The following is a 17864-nucleotide window of genomic DNA, read 5'->3' as shown; positions in this document are numbered from 1 at the left end:
GATCGCATTTGCTCCCCATGCTTCCAACTAGCCTCCTTTACATTGTGACTCTTCCACATCACCTTAGCCAGTGAGATCGTTTTATTATGTAACACGTGTTGTTACTGATCAAGTATCTGAATTGGTTTCACTTCATAAATCAAATATGTTGTCATCTAGATTGGTTTTGTATCCAGAACATGTGAAGGATCATAAATATACTTCCAAAGCATCAAAACACAGAAAACATCATAAACTCGTGATAACTCTGAAGGTAAGGCCAAATGGTAAGCAACTGGAACAGCGAGCTGAATAATCTCATATGTGCCTACACTACAAAAAAAACAGGCAATAGGTGACAGAAAATAACTGTCATAAAAGGGAGTGCATGACGGATAATTTATATGTCATCTATGTCACTGTCATTAATTTATGACATAATAGTTTCCGTCATTAATTCATGATGGCTTTGCTCAGTCATATATTTGTCACACAATATTTTAATATAAAAATAATTAAATAAAATTTAAATTTATTTACGCGCCTTTTTTAAAATTTTTGGCAGAAAATTGAATTATCATTTGTAAATTTATTATTCAATTTTAACAGTAAATTATTTATGACAGAATGTATGATGGCTATTTCCCGTCATAAAGTTTTGATTTTTTTTTAAAAAAATATTACAATTATGATTTGTTGATGAATTCCTATTTAATATCATAAAAAACCAAAAAAAATTGACATTAATTAACATCCATTCAATCCAACAAACTAATTTCAAAATAAATACATCTAATATTCAATGAGATCACCACTAATAAATAATAAAATATCCCAAATTGAAAAAACCATCCCAAAGTATAAAAAAATTAATTAAATTCTAATCAATCTCCAAGAAGCAATTAAAATTTCAGTCACCAAACCAAGTTACCTAACAAAACTTTCAAAGATTAATTCAAGTATTCCAACAGCAGGACTTGCTATAAAAATTCCAGTAGTAATCCAATCTTCCAAGAGCACTCTAATTCCAACCACATATCTTGCAACACTCCAACTACTAGTCCAACTCATATGCAGCAACCCAGCATCTTCCAACAGTACTCTAATTCTAGCCATATGCACAGGAGAAAAAAAGGAAAAAAAAAGATAACATTAAAAATAAAAAAAACAAAGAAGAATATAACACTGGATAGAGTTGGGTTGGGCCGAATTTCATGTTATTACTATATAAATGTTTATATGTACGTATATTCTTTTGCACTTCTCTTAGTCTTTTATATACTCTTGACGGGGGTGAACGTTCGTTTATTCTTTTTTAAAATGAATGCGTAAAATGATAACCAGTTGGGGGAAGACACTAACTAGTGCCTGGAGAATATTTTCCATGACTCGACATGCATACACATGGGTCACTAGATCTATTTATTATATGTGTCTACTCATATTCCATAGAATGGCAACTTAAAACATGATGCACTGCAGGCTTATTCACATCACACTAGTGGCAATGAGGTGGAAAAAAGAGAGCCAACTTGAAATGTTTGTAAATGATGAATTTAACAAGTTTCCATATTCGTGTTGTGTGTATGTGTATATACAGCAACATGCTAAATATAACAAGAAACAAATGAGCATAAATAGAGTGCTACTTGCAAGGGATGATGTCTTGAGGTTGTTGTTTTTATTGTCTGAGATATTTTAATCTATATTTAGAGTGTAATTGTAATTTTACCTCATCGAAAATTTAGTACAGAACTTTTCCGTCATTAATCAGATCTCGTTCTCGCAAGTGATATGGGTAGCACCTGGAATGCTGCATCAATTAAACAAACTGATTTACCTGAATTTCCAACCCTTAGACATTGAATAAATAATTCACAGGTTGCAAATTATTCAATTTGCATCTCACAAGCTTATTCAGAAAAATTAAAGCTACACAATAGCATATAACGTGTCTGATTGCAACATGTTGTGCATATGCGAAAATAAGTTACAAGGTAATGAGCATTAACAATCTTGCTCAAAGTCAAATTGAGATTATTTGAATTTCTTATAAAGATATTGGATTATATAATAATCGGTCAAAGTCAAATGACAGATAGTCACCGTCAACTTACCCAACGAGCTTCTATTCTCTGCAGCCAAACGCCCCTCATTTGCCTTCTCATAGGTCCAAAAAAAGTCAAGTACAATCTCCACTCTTCCATTAAAGTCTCATCACCCATTGCCTTGAGCGCTTTGCAAAATTCTTACCCGTCATCAGTTGGATCTTTCCGACCCGAATTGATCGAACTCGTTTTCAAGCCCATGTTGGATTTCCTCCGCCAAATTGGTTATTTCCTAATGTTCAATGCATACCCATTTTTCGCCTACGAGTCAACCACTAACGTCATCTCTTTAGACTACGCTTTGTTTAGGGAGAACCCCGGCGTTGTGGATGCGGGTAACGAGTTTCATTATTTCAGCCACTTCGATGCCCAAATCGACGCCGTTTTCGCTGCCTTGTCTGCCTTGAAGTACGACGACATCAGAATGGTTGTAACGGAGACAGGATGGTCGTCTAATGGGACGAGAATGAGATTGGTGCAAGCATCGAAAAAGTTTATGCATATAATGGCAATCTCATTTGCAAAAATTGAAGAGCAGTAGGGGAGCGGCGGCAACAACTTAACAAGTAGCGTGTTTAATTAGGTTAGATTTAGGGTTCACTTTTTCATTTTATTCTTTAGAAATTATATAGTTTAATTGTTCACATATTAAGTAACAAATTATAAGTCGACACGTGGCTAAGTAAAAAATAATAATTTGTGATAAAAAAATAATTATATCATAAAATCATCATTAATTCATGATAAAAAAATAATTCGATCATAAAACCATCATTAATCCGTGATAAAAAATAATTCTATCACAAAGCCATCATTAATTCATGATAGATTGAAAATTATGTCACAGGTCTATCATAATTTTATGATATACCCATAATCTGTCATAAGTTGTCTGTCATCTATTAGCAATTTTCTTGTAGTGCTATATACCGAGGGCTTAACTTCTTATGTTTTCCCAATTGAAGTATACCCTTACAAGGAAAAATCTAACCAAAAAAAATTATCACAAGTGGGTTCTAACGCTGATCTGCATAAATCTTTTGTTTGTTCTATCTACCTTTAATTTTTCTCTTATGACATTAATCTTCTCATTAGTACTCTGGACAATTTCGGGACCTAAAAATTATTTTTCCCAAACAGTGTCATCTAAATACAATATGATAACTCTTATAAGCAAACTTCATCAAAGGCAGGTATGTATCCCAGTTACGTTGAAACTGCACAACACAAGTTCAAAGTATATCTTTCAAAATATGAATAAGCCTCTCTGATTGTTCGTCTATCTGTAAATGAAAGACTATACTAAAATTTAATCTAGTAATCATAGTTTGTTGTAAATAAGGAGAAAAGCTGGAAGTGAGCTAAAAGTGCTGAAGAACGATTCCCCCTCTACTAAATCAATTCCCAAAAATTCCAAATCAATTAACAACGAAAAATACAACACTTTTAAATAGGATATCGAATTCAAAGACTTCTTAGTGAGAGCATCAACTACCACATGCTTTCATGGACAATGATTAATGATATAGTCACTACTAACTGCAATCAACTCAACTCATCTACATTGTCTCAAATTCAATTCCTTCTTTATATTTAAGTACTTCAAGCTTTTGTGATCTGTATAAATCTCACAAGTAATCTATATAAATAACGCTCATGAGTCTTAAATGCAAACACTACTACTGTGATCTCTAGATCATGTGTTAGATAATTCGGTTCATAGTACTTACACTATCAAAAAGCAAAGACAATTATATTTCCATGCTGCATAAAAACACAACCTAATCCCAATATGGACAAATCACTGTAAATTATGAATCCTTTGTAAGAAATAGTGTTGAAGTTAATCTTATCTTGAGTTCTTAGGAACTCTTTTCATAATCATTTATCCACTCAAACTTCACTTTCTTTCTTGTCAGCTTCGTTAGAGATAAAGCTATCTTAGGAAAGCCTTCAACAGACTTATAGTAATAACTTTCCAAACCAAGAGACCATTGTTACATTAGTTTGGCACTCCTAATTCCCTAGCATTTTATTTTCTAATAATCCACATAAATACCCTCAACAAAAATCACATGGCCCAAGAATGTAACTTTGTCTAGTCAAAATTGATATTTACTAAGTTTAATATAAAGTTGCCAATGCCTCGAGGTTTGTATAGCAATTCTTAAGTGCTCTGCACTTTCCTCTCTACTACATGAATGTATGAGGATGTCAACGATAAATACAATAACAAACCAATCCAGATAAGAATGAAATACTTGGTTTATGAGATCTATAAATACTACTAGAGCATTAATTAAGCAAAATGACATCACCAGAAACTCATAGTGCCTATAACGAGGGTTGAATACGATCTTAGATACATCAGTATCTCTAGTCTTCAATTGATGATAATCCGAGCATAAGTTTGTCATCGAGAAAATTATTTTACCCTATAACTAATCAAACAGATCATGAATTCGAGGAAGCGGATATTTGTTATGAATAGTAACTTTGTTCTACTACTTATAGTCTATACACAATCTCATAGTTTCATTCTTTTCTCTTCACAAATAATACAGATGCCCCCATGGAAGTACACTAGGTCTAATAAAGCCCTTATCAACTAATTCCTATAGTTGTACCTTTAGTTCTTGTAGCTCTAATGGATTCTTCTTGTATGGGGCCATAGAAATTAGGGTTATGCTTGGAATTAAATCAATAGTGAACACTAAATCTTTAACGGGTGGCAAAACAGGAAAGACGTCAGGGTACACTCCCAGATGCTATTTCACCATATGAATATCTTTTAATTTCACATCATTAATTCGCATAACAATGACATGAGTTAAGTAAGTGAAACAACCTTTTCTGAGTAATCATGTAGCAGAAATAATATATATTACACAAGAAAGAATGATCTGTTGCTTTTGATAGAAAATGATATCAAGTTTTCCAAACTTCTAGAAAATTAACTTCTTTTCAAGAACATACCACTATAGCATAATGGTTTGGAAGCCAATTCATTCCTAATATAGCGTGAAAATCATGAAAGTCAAATAAAATCAAGTTTATTACCATGCACCATTACCCACTCTTATCATATAATCTTAAAATACATTCTTAATCAATAAAGTATTATTGAACTGTGTAGCTAACACTAAAGTAAAATCTAGTGGTCTCATCTCTCTATCACAAGATCCGAAGTGACATCAGCCTCTTGTTAGGTTAGAACAAATATAAATGCTTGTATACGTGGTCATCCTAGCTAACTTCTCTATTGATCACCATTAGTCTCTTCTATACCAAACTAGGGCCTATTGGTGAATTTAAGTACTTCTCTCTAAGGACCTCTCTACCCTTGAAACTAACTACTACCACTTTTAAAGTGACAAAGGTCTTCATCTGACACAAAACTTCAACTTGATGTTAAGGTTAGATAATCCTTCTCCAAGTGTCCCAGCTGTCCATGAAGAAAGCAACATGACAAATCATTCATACATTGTCCCCTATGAAGTTTGCCACAAACATTATGTTGAGGGTAATTGCCTTTGCCTACATTGTGACTTTGTTGGGTGCTATCATGACTATCAAAAGGTCTCTTCCCTCCAAAAAGATATGTTCGTTGATTGTACTACTAATTGGCTAAGTACTCTTTATGATCTGTCTCTCTCCTTTAAATTCTTTTAGTAGGTTCATTAACTAGCCAGTTAAGGCTTCACTTGTGTTGTTGTTGCTAGACTCTAAGCCTCTTTATGACTCCTCTAAATTCTCATAGTAACTATAACTAGTGTGCCAAAATCTGTTATTATGTTCTGATTACTTTAGTCTATATGTGTTCTTAAAGATCCAGTTTGAACCTTCTATATTTTTCTCTATCATTCAATATGGAAATTGAGTAAGTCGTAATAGCTCAAAAAAATTTATGCTCATACTGTTCCAATATCATAATCCCTGCACAAGTGTCATGAACTCATTCATCATGCCTGCTTGATAAATAATAAGAAAGAATTTATTAGTGAACTCTTATTAAAAATTTACCCAAGTAATAACTGCATGTCCGTTATATCAGTGTAAAACAGATATCTATAAATAATATGCATTGCCCTCCAGTAGAAACTTAGTGAAGAATAACCTCTCCCATCAATATATTTCATCATGTCAAAAAATCCTTTTCAGTAAGATTAACTAAGATTATGAGCTCACTAAATCTATGATACTATGAATAGTCATAGTCCATAAATTATTGTACATTAATAATAATTTCTATCACTATATAAACTTTAACCTCAATATGAGCAATAAGACTGACACACTCTATTGATCTTTCTAAAAATTAATCCAAAATAAATCTGATTGTTGGGTTCTATTTAGCATTTGAATTTAACTAGAACTGAAACTGCGTGATTTCATGTATAAATGTATGTGGAAATGACTTGCATATATCACTTATTAAGATTTTTCTTTATCTTCTTGTGTAGAACTGAACCCAATTCCGCTATAGATTTCGTGTAAGATTGGCCACGTATACTGTTGGTTGATTTGTATAATCAATTTATATTAATGCCAATGTGTAAATATACACAACAAGTAATAAAGTGATGAATATTCAAGATCGTCTCCACAGGGATTGATGTTACTCAAAATGCTAAAGTAATCACAATAGTGCAAATAATTGTCAAATAATTCTATCGTGATTAATAATTGCGAGAGATGGAAATAAAAAAATACTGTAATGAAATAAACTAAGTTAACTGTGTCTAAGATTCAATTGAGAGTATAGTAGTTGAATGATCAAACTCTCATAATGGGGTGATTGTTGTTTACCAAATTAGCACAAGTTGTTAGAATAAGTGCTGCAGCACCGGGTAGAGTAAATCGGCATCCTCAGCTATCGTATGTTGGAAGTCTCATACCCTTAAATCTATTAACAATGACCAGTTGCTCATATATTTATGGTATGGCATTATATCCTTTAATCTTTCTATCCTACAAGGTGAATACTTATGTCTAGAGTGTCACAAATCTTAACTTCAAGTATTACCCTTATGGGATTCAGGATAACCTAATCCATGAAACTCGACTTAAGAACAAGTAATACTCTAATAATGTCCGCTAAGACATGCCCTTTTGCTGCTCTATCTTAACTGAAACTATTAAATGGGTGGTCAACCAAAATAACAGTTATATTCATAAAAACTACTAGAGTAAAATGCTACAGCAATACCATAACAACATATAAGAACAGTCAAGAACCCATTGGATTATTTGTCACTCAACTACAAGTAAATTTAGTTCATAATCTGGATGAGAAAAATAAACATAAACATATTGATCTCAGAATGCATCAAATCAATTAAAGGAGGAAGATAAATATAAGTTGAGCACGGTGAAAATCAAAGCCAAGTAATTCTGCACGATTCTCCAATGTTGCCAAAAACAACACTCTTCAATTCTGATCTTCTTTTTCTTCGTTCTTTTGTAATTATTCTAATGATAATTCCCTTGCCGCCTTTCTTTGTGGTATTGCCTCCTTTTTATATTGCAAATTAGGGTAAACACAAGCCCGTGAGCGTGCATGCGTTAAATTAGGAAGCATGTGCTGACCCGCGCCTAAGTTTTCTCTTGCATTTACTTCCAGATTGCTACAGCACGGATTGCTCCAACATTCGCAACAGCATTGCATTGCTCCCGATTGTGCTTTTCTTCTTTTATAGCTGTCTTCTTTCCTCCTCTTGCTCATCTAATGCCTTAACATCCCCTCATGAATTAAGACTTTCCAAGGACCTACAATTATGCACTTATTTTTAGAACAAATTACTATGATTCAAGCAAAACTTATTAATACTCAACTACAATGAATGTTTAAGCAAAATGTAATCAAAATGTAATAAAAACACCTTATTTGTTCTCTAAATGATCTTGATTCAAGTCTAGGATGTAATAACTCTCATTTACTAGAGTTATCATATACGCATGCTAACTTATCATGATGTCACTAATGATGTATGAAACATGCATATATCATGTTATAGTCTACAAAATCTATAAACATGCTTTGATACCAGATTGACATGACCAGCCCGACCTATCTGTTGGATCCGAGGCAAATCATGCAATATAATATTTAAAACTTATGACATAAACTTAATTCACGAATATATAAAATTGGCCTCAGGCCTCTACCATAATCATATAATAATATATATACCTCATTCAAAAATATATTCAAAACTTAAACAGTTCACATCTCATTACATATACATACACTTCACACACATATACACACATTTGTAAATATAAATGTGCCCAAAATGCAAGTCATGTAGTAATGTATGTCATGGTCCAACCTCAATTTATTAGAAACTGACTGTATAAAAACCTGCAGAAACATGGGAAAAATGGGGTAAATAGAAAAATAGTGAGCTTGCGGCTCAATAAGTGGATATAATTATATATATGAAAATAAAGTAATGTACCAGTGCTTGTGCACAATCATATGACATAACTCCAAATTGAACATAATACATAAGCAAACATGAAGAATCATACATAAATACATGAGAAATTGCACCGAAGAATACCCAAGGGAATAACTATCATACTCGCTAGGATCATCATTGCGCGAGCAAAATAGGGAAAAAAAACTCTCAATACGCAATGGAATTTAACTACATTGCACGGGCAAACTAATCTAACTCTCAATACGCATGCGCAGAGCCTATGTGGAAGGGTACACATATGGTGACTCGCAGTCACATCTCTGAAATACTAACTAGGCAACCCAAGAGGGGGATGAATTGGGTTTTTAAAACTTAAGCTAAACAAACCACACAACAATTAAATCTATTGCCTTAATGGAATAAAAAAATAATAAATTTAATAAAACACAATTATAAAAGAGTAAGGGAAGAAAGAGCAAACACAATGATTTTTACGTGGTTCGGCACTCTCTGCCTACGTCCACGCTTCCAAGCAAACCAAACTTGAGGATTTTACTATCCAAGCCTCCCAAGGCTTCAAATGCTTACAATTGACTTTTATGGTGTCAATAAACCTTTACAACAAGAGATTATCCCAAATCTCTTAACCCAAGTATATCCCAACACTTAAAACCTCTCAAGGATAAAGATTACAAATGAATTTTCTCTCACACAATGTGTTTGATTACAAATAAATGCTCAATGTGTGAATCAAAGAAACAAAAACAAGTTTAAAGCTCAATAATGGTTATATGCTTAGTAGCAAGCTCAATGATACCTCTTAGATCTCTCCTTGTTTGAATTTGATTGAGTCATTTTATAGTTGGAGATGAAAACTAGTCGTTATTGACTTTCTGACAGAAATTGGATCGTCGTTAAGTCTTATCGGCTTACTGTTTTGACTAGTCCAAATGACTGTTATGCTAAATTTCAAATAAACGATTAGCTGTTTAGAATTATCAGTTAGCCATTAATTTCTAGAAACCTGCAAAACAAATTAATACATCTCTGGAAATAATTGATTAGCCGTTTTCAGTAAACGGTTAGCCGTTTGCTACAGTGAAATTATTTTTTTAAAATTAAAGTTTTATCCTTAACTTTATATAATTATACTATGGCCAAAATCTTCATAAAACTTTACAAATAAGTCCAATTTTAATGTTTCCAAACTTTTTCAATTTGACCATAAACTTGAAAAACAACCAATTTTATAAAATCATTTTTCTATTAAATATAAAACCTTAATAATGTGAAAATAATGATTTATTTAAAATGTATAAAAAATCATTTGAGTTTTTTAAAATTTAATCATTCTTAATCTTGTTTGTTATCATCAAAATCAACATTATGGATACATATATGCTATCATTGAAAATCGAAACCACTGTCAAACACTGATAGCATAAGGAAGCGAAGCCACTATCAAATGCCATCGTCAATGATGTCAAAATTGGCGAATGAGTTTCTAAGCAAAACGGGGATGGACTGATGGATAAAGGAGATGTTGTAATATTTAAGGAATGAAACTACCATGAATGGGTGTTGGTTAGTATTATTTTAAGGGTATTTTAGTCCAAAAAATATGTAAGTAATTAAGAGTGTAGGAAATTTTGTTGTACGGTTAGTTTTGATAATGAATTTTTGAAACTAGTTACATAGATAAATTTCCCTATAACACTTGTATTTTGTAACATGACCAAAAAAAAAATTATAATATTTTACACCATTATTTTTATACATCCTTTTATACAATAAATTTTACTTGTAAAAGTTATAAACTCGTAACAAGATATATATTGTAAGATATTCAAAATCTTGTTTTTTTTCAGAGGTAGCATAAAAAGTAGCACACCATCATTAGAAGACAAAAAGTTTAATTACATGATAAAAAAGACACAAAACATATATTGTGCTTTTTTACTAAAATTTGTACTATTTTTGTGCATATATCATTATGATTTTGTTATCATGACCTTTGTAGCTTGAAGGTAATCTCATTGCTCTCAACTTTCAAGGGAACAAGTTTGAGTTTTGGCCTAAACACATATGGATTCATATTTTGTTATTAATTATATAAGTGAAAGAGGTATATATTTATTCTACCAGAGTCTGAATTGAACATCCCGTCAATATTAAAATATTATTACACTACAAAAAAAAAGTCAATAGATGATATGTAGTTTGAGACAGATTCTGAGTAAATAACCTTCTGCCATTAAAACAATTGCTATTTAAGTCTAACTTTCACGGTGAAATCAATCACTTGTCAACATGTTTGAGGTCGAAATTTGATTCAGTTCAGTTCTTCAACAAATAAGTCATACAGAAAAAGTAAAAGGAGAATTGAAGAACCAAACCAAAATGGTTTCATTTTCAACACAAGAGACTATACAGTTTTATACTTATTATCTATAAATTATTATCTAATTTGACTATTTGTTTGTTTGTATGGCTTTGAATTTTATATTTAGGATTAAGTTTTTGATCGAATTATCTATTAATTGCTTTTGAAAGCAAAATCACAATTAGAAAGTTCATTTTAAAAATTCTAGTTAAATTCTACAAATGTTGTGTGCGCTTGTAAAGTTTGAGGTGTATATATGGTTTTTATGATTTTGATTTTTTCCACTTTTGATGTAGTACTGGCCGGTGGAGAAGAAATCAAATTACGGCTCTACTTGGATTTGAAGTTGGGTAGTTATAGTTTAAAAGTTATGATACTAAATTATTTAGTAAATGCTAACTGTGGTAACTTAGAAGCTAAATTAATTTGATTTTACACTTATATTATGAAAAATCTATCATATTTTTCCTAATTTTGTCAAAATTATTATTTAAAAATTATATTTATTATATACTATATACTTTTATTTCATAGTTACAACTTTTTTTATAGCAAGTATAACTTAAAAATGATAGTACCGCAACACCAAACAAGACTTACTTGCTGGGAAAAACAATGGTAATTTGAATTGGTGGAAAACATGATAATTTTTGTGATTTTATTGGCTAATTGTAGAAATACATGAATTTGGGGATGAAATACTAACTAGACAACCCAAGAGGGGGAGTGAATTGGGTTTCTAAAAATTATTCAATGCTTGAACAAAACTTAATGCAAATCTTAAACAAATTCAAAATAATAATAAATAAACCAATCAAAATGTAAAAAGATAAGAGAAGAGAGATTCAAACACAAAGATATTTACGTGGTTTGGTCAACCATGCGTACATCCACGCCTCCAAGCTCATTGAACTTGAGGATTTCACTATTCAAGCCTCCAAGACTTCAAGAACTTTTACAATTGACTTCATAGGTGTCAATCAACCTTTACAACAAGAGATTATCTCAAATCTCTTAACCCAAGTGTTTCTCACACTCACACTTTATCAAATACAATATTTTTCTCATAAAAAATTTATGTGTTTACAAATGTATACCCAAAGTGTGATTTAAAGAATGAATGAACAAATTAAATCTCAAGAAATATTGTATTCTCAATAATATGCTCTCTAGTATTCATTGGATTCACTTTGATTTGGATCTAATGCAACCCTTTTATAGTTGGAGCTGAAAGCTAACCATTATTGACTTTCTGCACAAAGTCGAATCACCATTAAGCCTTATCGGATTGCCGTTTTGACGTGAGCAAGTGACCGTTGTGCCAAAATTCAAAATGTCGGATCGTCACTTTCTAGATGTCGGATCGTTTTTAGTTTCAGTAACTAAACTTCAATTTTGTTCGATGTCAGTTAGCCGTTTTCTAATAAATAGTTAGTTTTTTGCTACATTGAAACTATTTCATAAAATTATAATTTTACCCCAAAACTTTTTGTAATTATATTGTGACCTAAATCTTCGTAAAACTTTACAAAAAAAGTCCATTTCCAGAGTTTCAAAACTTTTTCAATTAGACCATAACTTGAAAAACAACCAATTTCATTTATTTAAAAAGTACAAAAAATAATTTAAGCTTTAAAAGTTTAATCATTCTTAATCTTCTTTGTTATCATCAAAATTAACATTATGGATACATATATGTTAACAGAGGAGATATGATGTCCTAAGTGACTTTAATTTTATGGTTTGTTGTTACTTCCATTAGTTCATGTTCAATTGAAACTCCTACATATTTTCTTATATGTTGGCATGTAAATTTGTGCGTGAACACACCTGTGTATATTTTGCTATTGTCATTTTTCATAAATTGTCATCATTACAAAAGAAAAAGAAAAATTTAATATGCTACTAATTAATTAACTTAAATTTTATGACACCCTATTTTATCATAATTCTTTTAAGATCCTTGAAGATTGGTTTTAATATCTAATTAAATATATTTTAGATAGGAATCAACTATTGGAATTGAAAATTTCTATTACCCATAAATTTGTGGAGGTGGGTAGTAAGAATTTTCAGATTTCTTTTTTAGAGTGAGTGAAATTATTATTTGGAAGAATGATAGTTTTTGAATTAAAGTGATAGTTAATAGCAATAATGGATTTTGCAGTATCAATTAATGGGTTTATTTAAGAATTGAACTATTGGCACTCCTCTAAAATCCTTATCAAATAATTTTATTAAATGACAAAATAAATCTAATTATAACACTATATTTCTCTCTCTAACACTTTACATCCATCCAACTACATCATAGTGCTTTACATTTTTTGTTTTCTCACAACCACTTTTGCATTCTAAATTTTTTTAAAAAATAAAAAATTATATAATAATTATTTGAGTCCACTTTTAATTCTATTTAATTCATACATATATACATTTTTTTATTTAAATATATATGATTGATTAATTCAAAAGTTTGTAATTGGAGTTATTTGGAAGAAATTGAATTTTTTTTTTAATCATAAAGAAACTAAAACAATGGAAAAGCATTGTAAATTATTGACTTCACTACTTAAGGTTTAAGTCCGACATTGGAAAATAGTGTATTCCCCTTCCCATTTGCATCCTATAAATATTGGCATATGTTGCATTATTGAATAATCAATAAAAAAGGTTAAATATAGCCAATAGCAAGGTATTATCTGGTACTTTTTTTTAGTCTAAAATTTTTCTTTATCTATTTTATTTATAACGTGTAATCAGTACAATAGCTAGTTCAATATAAGCATTTTAATTTTTACTACTTGTGTTTATTTATGCTTTCTTTTATGCTTTATTATTATATTTTTATATTGTTAGTTCATTATGTTGTTAATTTAATTGTTTATAATAATTTTGATATATATAGCTAACTCTAAAAAACTACCTATATTGTTATTATTTTGTTTATATGTTATTATTCTATTAATATAGCTGGTTTAATTTGTTTGTTTATATGATTAGTTTAACTGCCTATCAAGTTATTTTAATTTCAAAAATTAAGATTTGCTCTTTCATATATAGTTTTTGAATATTATTGTTGTAGCCTAAAGTTTCCAACAGGTGGTGAGAACTAGAAATTCTAACCTCATTAAAAATTAGAACTTGAAGTTCTAAGTTATGTTTTTAAAAGTTAGAACATGAAGTTCTAAATACATACATGAGATTCTATATATTTCATAATTTTTGTTTTGTTCATATTTACATGTTTTTATCTTTATATTGTGATACTTATTTTTCTTTGATTATTTACAAGATTTTGAGAAATGGCAAATCTCACAAATCTACAAATTTCGTTCTTGAAGTTTCTGGAAAAAAATTACCTTTTTTGAGTGATGGATACCAAAAGGCACCTACAAGCTATGGGCCTAAAAGACCTACAGCAAAAGTTAATGAAGCGTCCTTACAAGAAAAAAAAAATATGATTTTCCTTCACCATCATTTACATGATAGCCTAAAAGCTATATCTAACAATGGAGGATCCATTATCTTTGTGGAATGACCTCAAGGATATATTTGACCACTATAGGGCTATTTTCCTTCCAAAAGCCAATCATGTGTTGCTAAACTTGAGGTTACAAGATTATGTAAGAGCCTTTGACTATAGCTCTGCTCTGTTCTGCATTACTTCATAACTAATATTAGATGATGAAAAAAATTACTAAAAAAAGTATGCTTGAAAAGACACTTTACATCTCATATCTTAAATGTTGTCTTTGCAACAACAATACCGAGAGCGTACTGCAAATACTCTGGGCTGATAACATTTCTTTTAATTGCTGAATAAAATAATGAGTTTGTAATAAAAAATCATGAATTTTGTTCAACTAGTTCTCAGTCATTCCCAAAAGCGAATGCAAATATGCATACCAATAGTTGACGTAATTGAGAAGGCAAAAGAGGGCGTAGTTATTACCCCTGTGGTGGTCACAAACACTTAGGACAACAAAGCAACAAAAAATAGACACCACTAGAAATAGAACATCCATAAAAGACATAATGATGCAAAAAAGAATAATGCTAGAAGTGATAATGAAGAAATTTGTTACTGATGTGGAGGAAAAAGACATTGATCACATACCTACCATGCAAACATGCATTTGGTAGACATATGCCAAGTAAAGATTGGGACTAATCTAGTCGATAACTCTGATCTTGTTGATCTAACTCATCATGATGTCTCCAATTTCTTCAAGGACACGGAGGAGAAAATAGATCACTTAATTAGCAATAGAAATGTCCACACTAATTAAACTCTCATTATTATGTTGTAATTATTAAGTTACCAATATGTTAACCTTTGTGCTTTCCGTAGTTTCATTAGATGTACTTAATATTTATATTTGATCATGATGTCTAACATGAACGTTGGTTTAATGTAAGGTTATATATTTTAGAAATAAATTATATATTTTGGAAATGAAAGTTGAGGTGTATGCTTGACTGATAGTGCAATCACAAACACTATCCTTTAAGATAAAAAAAATATTTCTTAGAAATAAAATTATTTGAAGGAAAAATAAATACTATATTTGGTCTTACAGACATAATTGAATGTGTAGAAGAGCTATAATCTTGTTAGCAAATGGAACAAAACTAATAATCTAAAATTCTTTTTCTTTAACAAGATCTAAAAGAATTTGTTGAGCTCTGTGGCTATCTGCCGAAATGAGTATTGCATTAAGACTTTAAATGAAAATAATGCAGAATATCTCTACATTACTAAAAATATCTCAAGGAAGAAATACATATTAGAAAATCTTTTATCATTCTCATCATGGTTGTATTACACAATCATAAATGCAATTGAGAGTTATGCAGTAATGAACCAAAACTTCACATATCCAAAAATATTTACATTATAGTATGATCACTTTGGACATGAGTTTCTACAATGATGAGTATAATTATTGAAATTTTCATGGACATCCATTAAAGAACTAGAATATTTTATTGTCTAATGAGATTATTCATACTGCTTACTCGCAAGGAAATTTTGTGATTAGACCATCCTCTTTTAAGGTTGGTCATGAATCTCCATCGTTTTTACAAAGAGTTTAAAGAGACATATGCGGACCAATCTATCCACCTTGTGGACTATTTCGTTATTTTATGTTTCTAATTATTGCGTCTGCATGGTGGTCACATGTTTATTTATTGTCCACAAGTAACGTTGCATTTATAACATTACTTGACTAAATCATAAGATTAAGGGCATAATTTCCAAATTATCTAGTTAAACCCATACTTTTAAATAATGCAGGTGAGTTTATATCTAAGACATTCGATGACTACTGTACATCAACTGGTATCGATGTTGAACATCTGATTCCGTATTTTCATACATAAAATGGATTGGTAGAATCATTGATTAAGCGATTGTAAGTAATTACAAGAACTTTACTTATGCGCACAAAACTACCAATATCTATATATGGTCATGCTATTTGACATGCTATAGCATTAGTTCATCTTATACCCACTGTTTATCATTGATAATCTCCATTACAACTTGTACTTGGTCAATAACCTGACATTTATGTTCTACACATCATTTATGTTGTGCATGTTCTGATATCACACCTTCGATGCACAAAGATGGGATGTCAGCATTGTTTGGGATTCATGTTAGTTTTAACTTACCTTCAATTACTAAACATCTTGAAACCCTAATGAGTGATCTTTTCATTGCATGTTTTTTGAGTTGTCACTTTGATGAGAAAATTTTTTCATCACTAGGGGTGAAAAACTTCCTAAAGTAAGGCATGAACTTTCTTGGAAAGCTTCCACCTTGTTTCATTTAGATCCTCATACCAATTAATGTGAAAATGAAGTGCAAAGAGTAGTACTTTTGCAACAAATTGCGGGTTAATTACCATATGTATTTACAAATATAGCAAAAGTTACCAAGTCACATATTCTAGCTGCTAATACACTAAATTAGGTGATTGGTCCTACTGAACAATCAAGTGTGAAAGTGGCTAATGAGTTGTTGGTTACACATCAGAAGTGTCGCATACCACTGGGTTCAAAGGGCAACACTTTCCTAAAGAGGAGAATGAAAGATCAAGATCCTGTTGAAAATAATGCTCGAGTTATAAATATACTCACATTATCTAAATTACTAGTTCTAAATGAACTAGGGTCCTTGAAGGGATAGTAACTCCTAAATAGGTACAAAAACACAAAAATAAGAAAAAAATCTACAAATTATACTTATACAAGGGAAATGCGGGATCATAATGAAATAAACATCGATAATATATTTTTATTCACAATAGCTACTAAAATTACAAATGATTTTGAGTCTCGAACTGTCAATGAATGTAGACAAAGACATGATTGACCTCAATAGAAAGAAGCAATTCAAGATAGTTAACTTCTTTAGCTAAACGTGAAGTTTGGATATGTAATCTAAACACTTGAAGATGTCAAACTTGATGGATACAAATGGATATTTGTGAGGAAACATAATGAAAAAATCACTAGATACAAAGCGCAGCGAGTTGCAAAAGGTCTCTCAAAAAGATCTAATACTAATTATGAGGATACATATTTTTCAACAGTGAGATACTATTTAGTACTTTGTTTTAATCTAAAATTTTTCATTATTTATTTTATTTATAACAAAAATAATATTTCGAGAATTAAGGTAGGTTTTGACTGAAAATAGTTTGAAAAAAAAATTACAGACATGCTAATAGTCCCACTCTTTTACTTAAAATGGGATTAAAGAGGATATTTGAGGATAGCCAGTACCGCCATTCTGTAGCCCACATCCAATCTCCATGTAGAAAGCAAAGCCCATAAAATTTTGTACAAGCTTGTAGGTCCAAAATGCTCAACGGTGTCGTTTATGTCCCGAAATATACAAGATTCTCCAGCGCCCTAGTTATTATTCGCCTATCTTCACGCTAGGGTTTTAGACAC

At 30.8% G+C, this 17864-nt stretch overlaps 1 protein-coding gene across 1 annotated transcript; it reads left to right on the top strand.

Annotated features, from left to right (window-relative positions):
• Nucleotides 1–1940: 1940 nt before the first annotated feature.
• LOC112101121 (glucan endo-1,3-beta-glucosidase 11-like) lies at nt 1941–2676 on the top strand. The gene has a single exon (XM_024191421.1). It carries the CDS (start codon nt 2071–2073, stop codon nt 2626–2628), a length of 558 nt encoding a protein of 185 aa, XP_024047189.1. The 5' UTR covers nt 1941–2070; the 3' UTR covers nt 2629–2676.
• Nucleotides 2677–17864: the final 15188 nt, after the last annotated feature.

Source organism: Citrus clementina, unplaced genomic scaffold (genome assembly GCF_000493195.1).
Source record: "Citrus clementina cultivar Clemenules unplaced genomic scaffold, Citrus_clementina_v1.0 scaffold_2, whole genome shotgun sequence".
Taxonomy (NCBI): Eukaryota; Viridiplantae; Streptophyta; class Magnoliopsida; order Sapindales; family Rutaceae; genus Citrus; species Citrus x clementina.
Note: the sequence above shows the minus strand (reverse complement) of the source record. Positions and strands in the feature narration are given on the sequence as shown.